Source organism: Carassius carassius, chromosome 15 (assembly GCF_963082965.1).
Source record: "Carassius carassius chromosome 15, fCarCar2.1, whole genome shotgun sequence".
Classification (NCBI taxonomy): Eukaryota; Metazoa; Chordata; class Actinopteri; order Cypriniformes; family Cyprinidae; genus Carassius; species Carassius carassius.
In genome coordinates this window covers 25,748,241-25,764,304 of record NC_081769.1, presented here as the reverse complement: position 1 = coordinate 25,764,304, position 16,064 = coordinate 25,748,241, and the positions used below count along the sequence as shown (strand labels likewise).

Below are 16,064 nucleotides of genomic sequence, written 5' to 3'. Positions count from 1 at the left end.
AATCCAAATATAATCCAATTTTGAAAAACTGGCCGAAGGTTTACCTTTTATAAAAAATGCACAAAAAATATAAGCACAGCATTACATTTTCTTCATAATTTGTGATTTTGCAGGATAAAACTATAGTAACACTTCAATAATGACGCAAATAACCAAATTATGTTTTAGATATAATGTTATTCCAGTACAACACTTATTCCAAGAACAAGAGATTGTTGAAGCAAACTAAAGGAATAAAGGTAATGTGACAGACAATGAATGCTAAGTCCAGACGTTGTAGTAAGGAGTGTGCTCGTGAAATTGTCCCTGCAGTCTTTCTCATATTCCACTGCTTCTTTATCAGACATGAGCACTAGTAAAGTATGATTCACAGTTTCCACCCCACACACCGTGGGCTGGCCAATGTTTAGCCACAGGCTTATAAAAGTGTTTCATGTGGTTTAAGGCAAAGGCCATGCTGAGTCAAGGCAGGAAGACAGCACAGCCTTAAATCAGTTACTGCCCTTTAAAAAAACCTCTCTATTTGACATGCAGCTCTGCACCAGCCCACTGAATTGAAACTTGCTGTTGTGGGTGAAGCCGGTTAGTTTTGGGGGATCTAAAATTGGATACGATATAGAGGGTCTTGTGAATGCAAGAAACCCCAGAGGTTTGCTGTACTCGCATGAACACAGTTACATTATTATTTATCTATTTGACCTTTAGTCTTGGATGTAATCAATGTGTCATGTTTATTTCACCTGCCACTGATTCTTGAGACACGTATCTGCAGTTTCTTAAAGTGACAAAAAGTCCACTATTAAGTTAATTAAACATTATTTCTAGAATGTTTTCAACACAAATTAAACATATATTTATTGATTCTCTTTATTTTAGCAAAATTACGACATAACTCATAACCTTTAAAACCACATGTCCTCATATCTCAAAACTTTATTATATATGCACGCATATTTTTAAGAAACAATGCTGTGATGGAGCGGAAAACAATTTTCACTCATACATTGCTATGAAATGAAGCAGCAAGTAATGTATTGATATTTTCTAGTGCAAACATTTATTATGAATATTTGACACATTATTTTGCTTCGGACAGCTGTTGACACTTAGCTATATAAATATTATTATTATAGATAGCATTAGCTAAGTGCTGTTGACCCATATTGTGTGATGACATGCAAAAACAAACATGTGTGGAATGGAAGAAGCCAGAGCTTGCACGAAAATGTATTTCTAAATCTCTTCAGGTTACTCTAATTTCTCTCATTTTCTCCAAGGATCTGCTCAAAATATAAGTGTTTGTATTATTATTATTATTTTTTTTTTAGTAATGCTTAATACGTGTCTTTTTACTTAATTCCGTGTATGGCAATTAATTTCCATCGTAATAAATTTTCCTTTTTTTTTTTTTTTTTTTTTTTTTTAACAAAACTCCACATTTGTCAAAACTTGACTGGAGTTATGCAGTAGTACTCTACTGCTCATTTACATAGTGCGTACGTTTATCATTCCACACTAGCGAAGAATGTCAATCTCAAGAACGCACGCAAGGGGGCGGGAACGCCAAACAACGTTTTCTATTGGCCGCGCCGCTCCGTCACTCTCAGCATGTGCGTCATTTCCGTTGTCAGGTGGTGCTGCTATGGAAAGATGTGATCAGTTGTCCTAAGAAGGCTTTTCCCTCAAAGCCCCTGTCGGTAAACGTGAAATTTATCCAGTTCGCTTGAAACAAACCGCTTCGTGGTGGAGTGTAAATGTCGGTGCACCCCTGCTGAACATTTAATCGGACAGAAATGAGTTGGAATTAGTGTACGACAGAGGATTCCCTCGGCGGTTTTGGTAAGTTGTTAAATGGCCCGTCGGTCGACTGAGGAGATTTTCACAGTCCGTTAAAGGGACACGGTGAACTCATTGGCTTTCTGGTCTTTAATTTCACCCTTAAATGCAGATAAACGCGCCTTTGCAACGATTAAAGTGTCGTATTTTTAAACATGTTGCGATATAGACTATATAAGCAAGAATACAAAGTAAAATAAGCAAGTTTCGCTTGCAAATGCTAGACGACTCGAGTAGGCTCGTTGTATTAATAAGAGCATGAGCTTTGTTTTCTTACACGCGCTTAGTTAAGTCATATATATTAATGGTATTATATTAGTGGTATTGTTATAATTTTACTTGTAACGTTAGCTGGTTGACAGCATTCATCAATGTACACCGTGTACTCGGTTGTGATCACATTGCAGTGCTCCGGTCTCTATTCCCTCTGCTGTCGTTTTAACTATAAATGGGAACATTAGTCACTTGTTTTTACACACCATAAATCTTAGACATCCAAATATACAAAAAAAAATTGTGCAAGAATGCACATCTGATACTGGTTGCATCAAGCTGCCAGTCGGTATTCGGAGGTTGCCAGGTTATCAGGTTTGTAATGCATGCAGTGACAGCTAGTATATTTAGATCTGATAAAATATTAAAATGTACTGCTGCTGTGTGGATCAGAGCGTTTAAATCATGCATGGATGATATTTCACTTTTCTGATGACTGTGATGTGTGTGTATATAATGCCATAAGATGACCACACTGCATCCATTCAGTTTGATGAATTCAAAGAAGTATGAGTAATACTTCATATAGCATTATTTCATCAGCAGCATGCCATGTTGTTGTTATTAAAGGGATGGTTCACTAAAAACTAACGTTTGTTCATTATTTAATTATGTTTATACAAACATATGTGATGTTTATTAGTTCAGTGGAACACAAAAGATGATGTTAGTATTAGAAACTAACAGCCTTGATTTAATTTTTTCCCAATGCAATGAAAGCAAATGCTGACTGAGACCGTCTAGCATCTCCTTTTGTGTTCCACAGAAATACGTCATGTTTGAAACAACGGGAGGGTGAGTGAGTAGGCCTGACTAATGACAGTTTTCTATTTACTGATGTGCGCTTCCTGAGAATTCCATTCAGTGGCTCTGAATTGGATTCAAGATTGCAAGCATACGTGCATCTTGCTGTCAGTGAGATAACTTAAACTGCATTCAGGTCTGGCATTATGTAAAATTATTACAGAATACCAACCGTGATGTCTTTCGTTTCCTTTTGAGGTTGCAGGTCACATTCTTTGCCTTAGTTGAACCAATGCACAGACACATTTTTTGCAACAAGCTGTGGTGCTTTAAATATTTCAGATCTCCAATATTGCATGTCAAAAGTGTTGATGAGAAAACAATCATGTCTCTCACCCCCGTCTGTCACATTGTCAACAGTCTGGGTCCAGAAAGAACAAAAAGCTGTAAACGTGTGAAATGATCCAACGGTACCCCTCCTACGTCCTCGAGACAAGCTGTTTGATCTGTTGCAGAATTACATTTGAATGTCTGTTTCATTCAAAATTACAATGCGACCAAGCTTATGTCTTAAATGTGAATCACATCATTTACAACTGTCTGTAATTTAAAATTCAGATGCTATTTTAGTTCTACTTTATATGTATTTGCTATTAGAGCGCATTGATTGTCATTTTATCAATAGGATTTCATGCCCAGTCTCTGCATTGTGCCTTCATTTAAACAGAGTTTAGATTGATTTTGAAGAGCCCAAGGGGTGAAGAACTATCTGCGATGATAAATGCACTCTCCCACCCCCAGCTTGCATCGTGTTATGAATCTGAATGTTTTTGCTTTCGAACTGCTCCTTGTTGCAGACCGGTCAGTATTGCAGTCTTGTAATATGCAGATTACGCCACAGAGATTTGCAGATAAACCCATGCAGATTAAGGAACGGAAGGATTACAAATAGTGAAAGGGGAAAAAAAGCATGAATTGCAGCAGCAGAGTCCAAGATTCATGGGTTATTTTAGTCAATTTGAGATCCGTCAGTGCTTAACATTTGCCTTTCTCGGGCAAGTTGTGGTCAGCGGCACCATTTGCGAATAAACTTCTATTGTCTAACACAGAAGTCACATTCACAGGTCACACCTGCTGCTAATCTTTGCTCATGCAAATGCATATGGTTGTCATTCATACAGGGGTAGAGCTGTTAATGGTGTCATGGAGGGCATGACTTTTGCTAGATCTCCTTCCCCCACCTGTTATTTGTCCACTTTAGAACTCACACTTGTTGATGGTGTACTGAAAACCTCATTGGATTGGCTACTGTCCCTCGAGGCAAGAATTTAATGAGTGTCATAGGGTTGCTTTGTTTGGATCCCTTGGAGGTTTGGTTTTATTCAAGAAGTCATATTTCTCTGGTTGCATGTAAGGTTATTTAATGAATCAAGTATTGAAGCTTTCTCAACTCTTTTTCAGATCTGCAGAATGTCTAAACGCCGTGCTTCGGAACGAGGGGCTGGAGAGTCATCCGGCAGACCCAGCAAGCCCCTTTGTCCTGGGATATCTGGCAACAATGCTAAGAGAGTCGGTCCCTTTGTTTTAGGTAAGCTGCCTAGGGTATTACAAGTGAATCTTCAACACTAGCCCTATCTTTTTTGTTTCTATGCAGGCGAGAGGAGGAGGGGGTATAAGCTCCATTCAGAGTCCTCTGTTTGAAAAGAATTGCAGGAATGTTTTAGATTGACGGCTTCACTTCTGAATCTCCAGGTCTTTTCCTGTATGCCACTATCACACTGTCATCTCGCCTTTGAAATGCACCCATCACAGTTGGAAATAGCAGTGTGACGTAGTGGTGCAGGGCGCTGTGATAAGAGTATTTATGATTGGCCTCAAGGGGAATTGCTGTGCTCTGTACTGACTATACCTTTTGCATCTGTTCACAGTTCTTTTCTTTATTCCTCTCCATCTCAACAGGCCCACGGCTGGGAAACTCTCCTGTGCAGAGTATAGTGCAGTGTCTAGCCAGAAAAGATGGGACGGATGATTTCTACCAGCTAAAAGTGAGTACTTTTTTAGGCCTTGTTTACATGGTGTTAACATCTTGGTGGAGCACAAGTGGTCAGGCGAGACAGATCATCATTTATATCTGGCTCCAAATTCATGTCGTGTGACTATTTGCAACCACATTGCATAGATGGGTAGAGAGTGATACTATCACAAAACTTTGAAGCTGATTCAGTCATTAAAAGTTCAGAAGTTTGGAAGTATTTTTTTATTTTCTTATTCTCACCAAAATATTTTTTTATTTAAAAAAAAATATTTTTTTATTTTCTTATTCTCACCAAGTCTGCATTTATTTGATCATAAATACAGTAAAAACTGTAATATTGTGAAACATTAAAATTTTTAGTATTACAATATCTGTTAACTGTTTTAATATTTTAAGTAGTTTATGATGGATTCAGTGAAGGATCAGTCAGCCTACTTTCTGATCATCTTGATTAATTGAGAAAAAAAAAATGTATGTGTGTAAACCGGAACAAACATGTTGTAGAGCTGGGTTTATATATATATATATATATATATATGCATGTTTGTTCCAGTTTACATTTTTTATTGGGTTTCAGATCAGCCAAAATGGCTTTTAAAACCAGATGTGAGGTGATACAGAAAGACACAGTTTACAAAAAAAAAAAAATCCCATGTGATTCAAACATGTCCTGACCAGGGAAGTGAGACTGCTTCTGAGCACAAAAGTCCCTGTGTGTCTCACTGTTTGCACAAACCTTTGACCTGCCACAACAAATTTACACAATACTGTCCAATTCATGACCGACTCTGGTTCAGAGATGACCAGCAAACCTCTTTGTTTATGGACCAGCCTGTTACTGGCGGGGCTTCACTGAAAGGTGCTTGTCAACCTAGAGTCTAACTTTTTGACCCCACTCTTCCATGCACATGAGTCTAGTGTCCCTCAGATGGTTGTCCAGATGCGTTGAAGGACATGTGAGAGACTTATCTTTGTCCCCTTTGTAGATAAAGCCTTTAATGGACCCTCTGTATTGCCTCAAGATCATTGATAGCATAGTATGCCATCACAGTGGAGATAAGAGACTACCAGGAAGGTTTAAAACAGGATCTAGTGGTGTGGTGTCTTCTTACCTTTGACCTTTGTTGTAGATTCTCACCCTGGAAGAACGTGGAGAGACACAGGAAGAAAGGCAAGGGAAAATGCTCCTGCATACAGAGTATTCTCTACTGTCACTGCTCTCCAACCAAGAAGGAGTGGTGCACCATCACGGCCTCTTCGAGGTAAGACCAATGCTTCACGATTCTTTCTCAAATAGTTTTGGTTTGAGCCGCACCAGTTTATAGTTTGGTTTGATTACACGCATTCTTCAAAAATTGATATATTTTTTTGTTCAGGAGAAACTCATACAGGCTTGAAACAACTTTTTGAAACAAGGTTTCGGTCTAATTTAGAATTTTGTTTTTATATCTTATATCTGTTAATTCTGTTTTTATTAGCTGAGCAGAGTACACATCTGTCCACAATCAGCTTTTCAAAATTGAAATGCACAAAGACTTGTTTTGGAATCTGGCTGTACCTTTTTGAATCAAAATGCAATCGATTTGAGAGATGCCTAAAGATTCCATCCCAGACTGTACGTTCTCAGTCCCACAACTTAATTTTTATTCAATATACCATCCAGTTGTTTTCATTTTCATCACAAAGCGCTCGCAGTGACTCACTACTTACTTTCTCTTTGAGCAAGATGCCTTCTTTTTTTTTTATCTATCTCTCTCTTGCGCCTGTTTTTCAACTATATCTAGACCTCTCCTTTCTTCCCCAGTGGAAATGGGCTGCAGATCAAGCCGTACTGTGCTGTAAGGGCCATTCATTGAAGCTCGCAGTATTGATTGGTTTATTATAGCTTCTCTCTAGAGTGGGCCAGTTAATTATAGATCGTTTCTTGTGTTCGAAAGCGCAGTCATTGCAAACACAAACCACACTGCCGATCGATTCATGGCCCTTATTTGACCCCAGTCTCAGGTAACCAAAGGAGGGCTTTTATCATTCAAGCTGTTGCACTTGGCGAGGCATACTGCAGAATCACTGCTGTGCTTTTTGTGCCACCAGTCGATTAACATCATCTTATTCTTTTAATCCTGCATTTTCTTCGTTTGCTCAATTCAAAAGCTTAATGGTGCAGTTGTGTATTCGTTTGGTTTGTTACACATTGTTAAATGCACTGCTGGGCTGTCTGAAGTAAATTCTTTCACTTCATCTCAGGACCGCTCCTGTGAGATTGTCGAGGACATGGAGGCCAACAAAGTGCGGAAGATGAAGAGGCGAATCTGTCTGGTGCTTGACTGCCTCTGTGCCCACGACTTCAGCGACAAGACGGCAGACCTCATCAACCTGCAGCATTACGTCATCAAAGAGAAGCGTCTGAGTGAGCGCGAGGCCATCGTTATTTTCTATGATGTGGTGAGAGTGGTGGAGGCATTGCATAAGGTGAGCTGCAAACTGGTTTTAAAGTCAATGTGAAATCAAAATTCTGTTTTACTTGACAACTTTCTTAATGGCGCAAGCAAGGCCAAGGTCAGGAGTTTGTTTACCTATTGTGGTTTCCCACTGATAAAATGAAGTCCTACCATTTTTTTTTTCATTTAATATTTTGTTTTATTTGGAAGTTTGTTACGTTGCAAAAGTTAAGTGGTTGCACATGACATTTTATGTTTACTGTGTGATTCACCCTAAATTAGGTTGGATTATGGTACATTGCGTTTTTCTGTAATATACCATGATGATTGTCGGGTTGCAAGCTCTCAAAAGTTTAGCCAACATCTTTTGGTATTCATAGTAACAGTTTGCTGTTTTTTTTCCCTTTGTAGAAGAACATTGTGCATAGAGACTTGAAGCTTGGAAACATGGTGCTTAATAAAAGGTAAGACTCCTCTCTTCCTTTTTCTTTTACCTGCTGTGCTGGTGGAGTTTTCTCTGCGCTCCGCTCTCTGTTGGGGTTTCATGGAGCACCGTCTGGCCTCATTGACCTCTCTCCTCTTGAGCTCTTAGTGAGAGTGTGATTCATCCCCACAGGCTGAAAAGGGAGGGGGAGTGAGCAGTGGGAAGCTATCCCAGTTAAAACAAGTAGGCATGGAACGTGCCCCTGGTTCTTTCCTTGGAAAAGAGGAGAGGATGATTGAGCCAGGGAAGGGGGGCGGGCGGGTGATGAAACCGCACATGCTGGCTTGAAGGCATCTGTGGTCGGCAAGCATTGTGAATTGGATAGGCCTAGCAGAATTCCCAATCCCCCATCCATAAAGACCCTCTCCAAACACCATATGCGCCGTGTGCATTTGTGTTTTTTGCTGTGTGTGTGGAACGGGTACACTTCTAATCACAGTTCTGTTGTCTCTGCCTTTTCAAATGTCCCCTGGAACGAGAGGCTTACTGACTAATTGAAAATCCTCAGTTCTGCCTGTCACATTTGCCAGCATGTGCTGCTCACTGCTGAGTTCTCGCATATTGTAGTTCGGTCACATAAGTGCACAGCTTGTCTAATTATGAAACCCGTCACACCATATAAGCTCAGTGGCATGTGTAGTGAGAAGAGGAGTGGAGCTTGTTTCTTTTATCTCATCTACTTTCCTAGTCTCTTTATTGGCAACTGTACTTCTTGTGTCCTGGCTGATTGAATTGAAGGTATGCATTGTGCACATTTTCTGCCATTAACCCCTTCATCAAGCCTACAGCAAAGAAGTGGAAGTCTTTCTGTTAGAAAATAATTTTTAGAGTGATTTTTCTCACCTTTTTTTGAGCAACTAGCTTCTGACTACACTACCATTCAATGCTATAAAAAGAGCTTTAAAGGTCCTTAAAAGTTTCACAGTTTACTCAAAATTATTTAGCAGCATGGTTTTAACACTGATAAAAATAAATGTTTCTTGAGAGTTAAATTAGCATATTAGCATAATGATTTCTGAATGATCCTGTGACACTGAATACTAAATAAATGGCTTCCCATTACAGGAATCAATTATTAAAATGACAAAATATTTAGATAGGAAAAAAAATTGTTTTAAAATGTAATGTAAAATATATATTTTTCTGTATTTTTATTAAATAAATGCAGCCTTGTGAGCATAAGCAAATTCTTCCAAAAACATAAAAAAAGATAAAAAATAACTTGTAGACCCCAAATTTCTGAATGGTAGTGTACAAATAGATTGAAAGAAGGAAGACATGTGACATGGGGTTTTTAATGTTTGTGGTGTTTTCTCATAAATGCACCTGGCAGCTTTGTGGGCGACACTTTGGGGTTTATTTATAGACATGCATGCCCGCCAATTACTAAAGCTGGTTTTTGCACTTGGAAATCTTATTCATGTGTGAAATGGTATGTCAGAGCTGTGGCAATGCAGTCTTGCTTGAGGAGAGATTGTGTCACTTCCCACACCGCTTCCATTCTCTAGTCCTGTTGATTTAATAAGTGACAGGAAAGCAAAAATCAAATACACTTTGTAGGTTCAAATTCAGTATAAAGCTAGGCTAAAAATAAAATAGCTTGGTAAACTAGCAAGATGCAAAAATTTTGGAGTTGGGAAATCATAAAATATGAAAATTGAGTAACACATGATTTCAGTGCGTTTGTGCCTGGACCTTTTTTTTCAATATAGTTTTTGCCTTTTAATCTTAATATCTTGCATGTGCTGTTGTTGAGTCGAGCGCTTTACGGCTTTCCACGGGAGTCAATTAAAAGGACAGGCACGGATCAATACATCGTTGCTGAACAAAAAAAGAAAACATACGCACTTGCCACTGGACCCTATGGTGATAAAACCAAGCAGTCTGGTCTGTCTACTTCACTTCAGCAAGAAAGCAGAACACAGTGTCCCAGCTGGAGATAATACAGCCCTCTGCCAAAGGATCCATAGCTCAGAACTGAGTCACACTCACGTAACGCTGGCAGAACACTCTCTCGCTCTTGTTCACTCTCCAAACACCCCTCTGATCATACTGACTGTGTGACCCTTCCCAGCCGGCAGACTGTTGGCTTTGGGTGGAATGGAAAGTACTTTGTATTAGTCATAAGTGGTCCATGACATGTACACTGTTTTTTTTTTAGATTACGTTTGCGCCTTCAAAAATAACTGCTGAATCTGGTGGTCCTAATCGACCTGTGCAGGCATTGTTTATCCTCAGCATTTTGTCAATAACTGCCTTTAGTGCAGAAGCTTCTCTCACGTTTCACAAGCATTTATCGCCATTACTTCATACCTCTTTTCCCTCCTTGACACCATATGGCTGTCACAGTCAAGACTCTATAAAAGTGAACAAATTGCCTGATCTGCACATTTGCTTTCACTATTAGCTTTGTTCCTCTTACAACACTGCTTGCCCAAGCAAAGGAACTCCAATACCAAACAATTGCATCAAAATCCCACAATAACCTCACCCATCGGAGGCAGTTCTGACCGGATTTCGGCATCAAGACTTCCTCTTGCGTTTAAACCGTTTAACTTTTCCCATCAACAGGGGCTAATTTTAGCAGCACTGAGAGATCGGGAGGCTTCTCTTCACATGAGCAGGAAGAGGAGAGTAAGCAATGAGAATGTCCTGAGAAGAAACTTGCTGACTCTTTTCGCTCAGGAACCAAGGCACATAGTCATGATGAAGCCAGACGAAAGCTTATATTAAGGCTAAAGCTATTATTAAGATGAAAATTATTGGAAACCATGTGTCAAAAAACTATTAGGAGCAGGTACAATTGAAATGGTCGACGCAACAATAAAACTGCCATGCAAAAAAAGCCATACAAGATGAAACTAATGAAATTAGTTTAGTTTGCTTCATATAACCATCATTAAACAAAACCTTTGAAATTGCCATAAACCACATAAACTTTATAGAATCATCAATAATTTGTCCTGTAGTGTGAGCCATCTGGAGCTTAGCAGATCCAGTTCATGCACAAAAATATTGTTGCATTTGATAAATTAATGCAAAGCTAAAAGTAAACTGCATTTGTACCAGTCATAAATAGTTTTCAATTTCAGTGTAGGATGGAAAGACAGAATGTTTTTCCACAAATTCCATTGTGACTAATCTCTTTTTCTCTTTTAATCTAATTTAATCATGACCCTCCTTTTTTAAATGAAGATGGTAATCAGCTGTAAATCTGTAAGTAAATCTGCTGGGAAAAAATCAAGCTTAAGGAACGGGCCTGTTTGTAGCTGTTAGGCGTAAGTGTGACAGACACTTTCAGGGTGTGAAAGTGAGAGCGTAACTGGGTAAGCATGGGAAAAGAGGATGTAGCTGAGAGATGGAGCTGTATTGGTGGAGGTTTTTTTTATTTTCAGTGAAGGGAGATTACAGCTGTGACTGTGTGAATTCTCACATTGGAGGTCCCCCAGTTCAGCTCTTGTCAGCTGACGTGTCAGTTTTGCTCATTGTAAATGTGAATGCATTTCTTACGTGAAAGCATTTCTATGTGTTTGTTAGAGTGCTTGTTTTCATTGCATGCCTGTCACTGAAAAAAAAGTGTCGTTCTTTCCTTTCTGAGGTGCAAAGATTAGTCATCCCTGAGCTTGTGAGAAGCCACAGGTGACTCACTTGTTTGTCAAGTGCAGTCACGGTGTGTTCTGTCATGTTGGGTTCTGCTTTCTGGAAAGGCAGTATGGCTCCCTGCCACAGATTAGATTTAATGACAGAGAAAAAAATATCAGAGGCATGTTTGCACAGATACAAACATGACTCACCTAACAACAGGTAGAGTTTTGTTTTGATTTGCATGTATAGTGTAAAAAAAGTGTGTTTTTATGTATACATATGTATACCCACTTGGAATGAATAGAGTATCACAATCATATGAAATTCATAAACACAACAAATATTTTTATTTTAAGTTATTTTGAATGATGTTACCAGACTCTTGCCTAGACCTCTAATCATCCGCTCTGTATAATTCATTTGTATGCCTTTTTTTAAGGACAAGCTAAATTGTCAGTAGTAATAATAATAACAATAATAATGTCCTAACAAATTTTCTTTATTCAAAATATAGTTTATTTTTTCCTTTTGATTTTGTGATGAAAAAGATGCACATTATGGATTTCACAAGCTATCTTTTGAATCTAAACGGTGCAACTTGATGTCAGGATTCATGGTTGTTCTTTGACGTTATTGGTGTTTTGTGTGCTGCAGGACCCATCGGATCACCATCACAAACTTTTGCCTTGGCAAGCATTTGGTGAGTGAGGAAGATCTGTTAAAGGACCAGCGAGGCAGTCCAGCCTACATCAGCCCAGATGTCCTGAGCGGTGAGAATTCAGCTTGCTGTGTGTGTGTGTGTGTTTGTGTATGTTTATGTGTGTGATTCACACACTGTATTTGTCACCACTGTAATCAAAGCTCATAAACCCAACCACCTACACGGCCCTAATCAGGACAGCAATCACAAACCGTCAGCATGGATGAGCAATAGTTATGTTTATTAAAGACATTATGTGTGTTGTGTGCCGCAAGACTTGACCTGTTAGCTCATCAACGTCTCGATACCAAAACTCTTCCCTTAAGCTTGTTGTCATGGCCTCGAGCAGATCTCAGCAGTACGTCGGATCAAATTATCAGCGGTTGTATCACGAGGTGTATCTTTCCAAACAATCTCTCTCTGTGCGGAATTAAAGTTCACTCAAGTGATGTAATTTCAGTACATGGGACTCGCTATTTATCTTGTCTGTCAAACGTTTATCTAGCAGAGTCCAGTTAGCCCCACACTAAATAGTTAACACGCAAAAATTATTTAGAGCTTTTTTGGTTTTCACAAACTTAAAAGTGTCTAGTCAAAAAATTGAGGCGTTACAAAAACTGTCAATATAAAAATATTCTTTAATATTATATGCTAAAATTATATTAATAATAATAATAATTAATAATAATAATTAATTACATGTATATAGCGCTTTTCTAGGCACTCAAAGCGCTTTTACATAGTCAGGGGGTATCTCCTCATCCACCACCAGTGTGAAGCATCCACCTGGATGATGCGACGGCAGCCATATTGCGCCAGAAAGCCCACCACACACCAGCTTATGGTGGAGAGGAGATTGTTAGGGGACCACAGGGATTGTTAGGAGGCCATGATGGTCCGAGGTCAATGGGCGAATTTAGCCAGGATGCCTAGGTCACACCTCTACTCCTTTCGAAAGACATCCTGGGATTTTTAATGACCACAGAGAGTCAGGACCTCTGTTAATGTTTATGAATATATGTTTACATTAACATATATTCCTATTTAATAAAAAATAAATGTCTCATTTTCCCCCTCATATTATTTTTTTTAAGTAAAATTGAAATGTAATTATATGCCTTTCTGTAGATAATTTTTTACATTGCATTTACATTCCGACACCGTCTTTACCATTAAGTTGGCTGCGTTCTAAGATGCTTTGTTTTTTGCTCAATTCAAAGACACCATCAAATCATTGAAAAATATAAATGAAGTGATGTGACGTTGATTGAAGCATATAATTAATTCAATGATACTGTAATTGTATATAAATGTTTAAAATGTCTATTTTAGATAAAAGATTGTTTGTGGACTGTGTTTTTTTGTCACATGAACTTTGCGTGCAGACTGCTGTTTGTACAATACATAGTTGAAGATCTCTGCATTTAAATCTTGTTCATTTGGTTGACTCACTAGCTAAAGTATCGAACAGGCCCACCTTTCCAGAACTGTCTTTCATGTGTTTTTGGGGTTTTTCCCAATACCTCTATGGATGTAGGCTCTGGTTAGATCTTCATTCCGAGCATGCATGTTAAATAGAGGCGCAGTCGAGCTCTTGTTTGCGGTCTCCATTCACAGTAAAATGACAGAAAGAAACCGGGAGTAAATCAGCCGTATATGACAGCAGAACAAAGGGAGAGCTGCTTCAGTGAGTCATCACAATGAGTCATGCAGAGAGGAACTACTCTTCCTGCTCTCTCCCTATCTCTCTCTTGCTCTCTTCCTCTCACTGTTTTTCCATTGCTCACTCTCTCGTCTCCTTCTCTTTCGCTTTCTCATGCGTAGGGTCAAAGTAGAAGCAGAGAATGTGTACTTTACAGAAAAATATACTATACAAATCACGCTGTTTAGTAAACAGAAACCTACCCAATTAACCCCTCTTTTAGAAGCTCCCATGACTCATTTGTACTCTTCTGGCACATTGTGTTCTGCCCATTTACGGTGATAAACAAAGCGGTGTAGTGAGTGTGAACAGGATTTGGGGGGACTTTATTCGATTTTGGCACTATTTGTAGCATATGTTTTATATGTACACACTTTCACTACTCACCCAAGAGAAAGTTCCAGTTTGATCGAATGAGCAAACTGTTGTAGAGCTGTTTGTTGAACTTTGTGTCTCCTTGTAGGTCGACCATACCGCGGTAAACCCAGTGATATGTGGGCGCTCGGTGTAGTGCTGTTCACCATGCTCTACGGCCAGTTCCCATTCTACGACAGTATACCTCAAGAGCTCTTCCGGAAGATCAAAGCAGCAGAGTACTCCATCCCTGAGTGAGTCTCTCCATTATCTTTCTGTGCTTTGATATGAATTAATTGTTGAAAAATGTTAATTGGCAAATATTGTGATGCCCCTTGTTTAAAAGGATTGTTTACCCAAAAATGAAAAACACTCATGTTCTTCATGACATTGGATGTAAAGATTTCCGTTGAATTGTTCCTTATGTATGATAACAGAAAATGTATGGACAATTTGTTTTGCTTTTGTGCCCTTTCTGAAACCTAAAAGTTAATTGTATCTTATTAATAAATCATTTGTGTTCCATGGAAAGGAAATAAGTCATAAAAAATATATTTTGTGAGCTATTCCTTTTAAATTAATAATAAATTTTTTGGAGATGGAAATGCTAATTTGTCTTGTGCCTGTTTCGTTTGCACAGGGATGGGCGGGTATCTGAAAGTACAGTGTGTTTGATCAGGAAGCTTCTGGTGCTTGACCCCCAGCAGAGACTCACTGCCACCGAGGTGCTCGAGTCGCTGAGTGCCATCATCACATCCTGGTGCGTCTCATCTCTCATTTGAAATGAGATCAACTTTATTGTTCCATTTTTAGCCAAGACTTCTTCTTAGGAATTCATGTTATGGGATGATGTCATTTTGGGCCAGCGATGTTGTCTTGCCACATTTTTGCAATCCAGTGCAGTTTTCAGTCATGCATTTAATGTTCCCTTGGCTGTAGATCTGAAAATTCCCATTTGTCATTGACTGATTTATTTTTTTTAAATAGGCAAACTGTGTCCTCACTGAGTGGCCCTCTACAAGTGGTGCCGGACATAGACGATCAGCTTAACCACCCCGAACATCTTCAGGAGGTCAGTACCGTTTGTAGATGTTACAATAATATTGAAGAATGATGCCATGTCAAAAAAATATTTGCTTTAACACCGCTGTTGCATAAAATGTCACATTAAAATTATTGGGACCATTTATCTATGACCTGTCTTATTTACAAATTCATTTTACTTGTATTTTTTTGAAATATGGTCCAAAATATGTTATGCCTTATGTGGCATTAAATCATGAATAATAATAGAAACTTCCTCTTTAAACTGCATTAACATAATGAGGTACTTTCTGGCAATGAAACGGTCTTTTATTGACCCCCCCTTCCCAGGCGAAAGTGACAGAGGAGTCGTCTCAGTACGAATTTGAGAACTACATGAGGCAACAGCTCTTGTTGGCAGAAGAGAAAAACACTATCCACGAGACCAAGAACTTCCTCAGCAAGAGGCATTTCGGTAATGTGCCTCCGGTGAGGCGCCTTGGCCACGACGCTCAACCCATCAGTCCTCTGGATGCCGCAATACTGGCCCAGCGCTTCCTCCGGAAGTAGCACCTTCATTCTGTCCACAGACAGGGTCACTGGGAATGGAGCGAGCCACGGAACTGGGCGCACTCTCTCATGTACACTTGTGTATGTGTGTGTGTGTTAGCATGCAGCGTGAGCTCCATTCATCGGCCCAAGACACAGACTCTGGACACAGGTCTAATGAGACTTTGACCAACAACACCACCTCCACCATTCCATTCCTTGCCCAAATCTCTCTCTCTCTCTCTCTCTCTCTCTCACACACACACACATTTTCAGCAATACTCCCAACAGAATCATGTAGCAGATCACACACAACCACCCTTTTTCTATCCGCCTCTCCC

The 16,064-nt window shown here is 39.2% G+C and overlaps 1 protein-coding gene across 1 annotated transcript; it reads left to right on the top strand.

The window, feature by feature from the left end:
• The first annotated feature begins 1,617 nt into the window (after positions 1-1,617).
• On the top strand, positions 1,618-15,852 carry LOC132158691 (serine/threonine-protein kinase 40). Its single transcript, XM_059568222.1, has 11 exons — positions 1,618-1,839; positions 4,315-4,441; positions 4,813-4,898; positions 6,019-6,150; positions 7,133-7,357; positions 7,738-7,790; positions 12,050-12,165; positions 14,261-14,405; positions 14,792-14,911; positions 15,139-15,223; positions 15,526-15,852. Exons 2-11 carry the CDS (start codon positions 4,324-4,326, stop codon positions 15,742-15,744), a joined length of 1,299 nt encoding a protein of 432 aa, XP_059424205.1. The 5' UTR covers positions 1,618-1,839; positions 4,315-4,323; the 3' UTR covers positions 15,745-15,852.
• Positions 15,853-16,064: the final 212 nt, after the last annotated feature.

Excerpts from the sequence above, each read along its gene's own strand:
- LOC132158691 (XM_059568222.1), top strand. The coding sequence starts at position 4,324 with ATGTCTAAACGCCGTGCTTCGGAACGAGGGGCTGGAGAGTCATCCGGC. Across the intron at positions 7,358-7,737 it reads TGGTGGAGGCATTGCATAAG|AAGAACATTGTGCATAGAGA; the intron begins GTGAGCTGCAAA and ends TTCCCTTTGTAG. Across the intron at positions 15,224-15,525 it reads ACCCCGAACATCTTCAGGAG|GCGAAAGTGACAGAGGAGTC; the intron begins GTCAGTACCGTT and ends CCCCCTTCCCAG.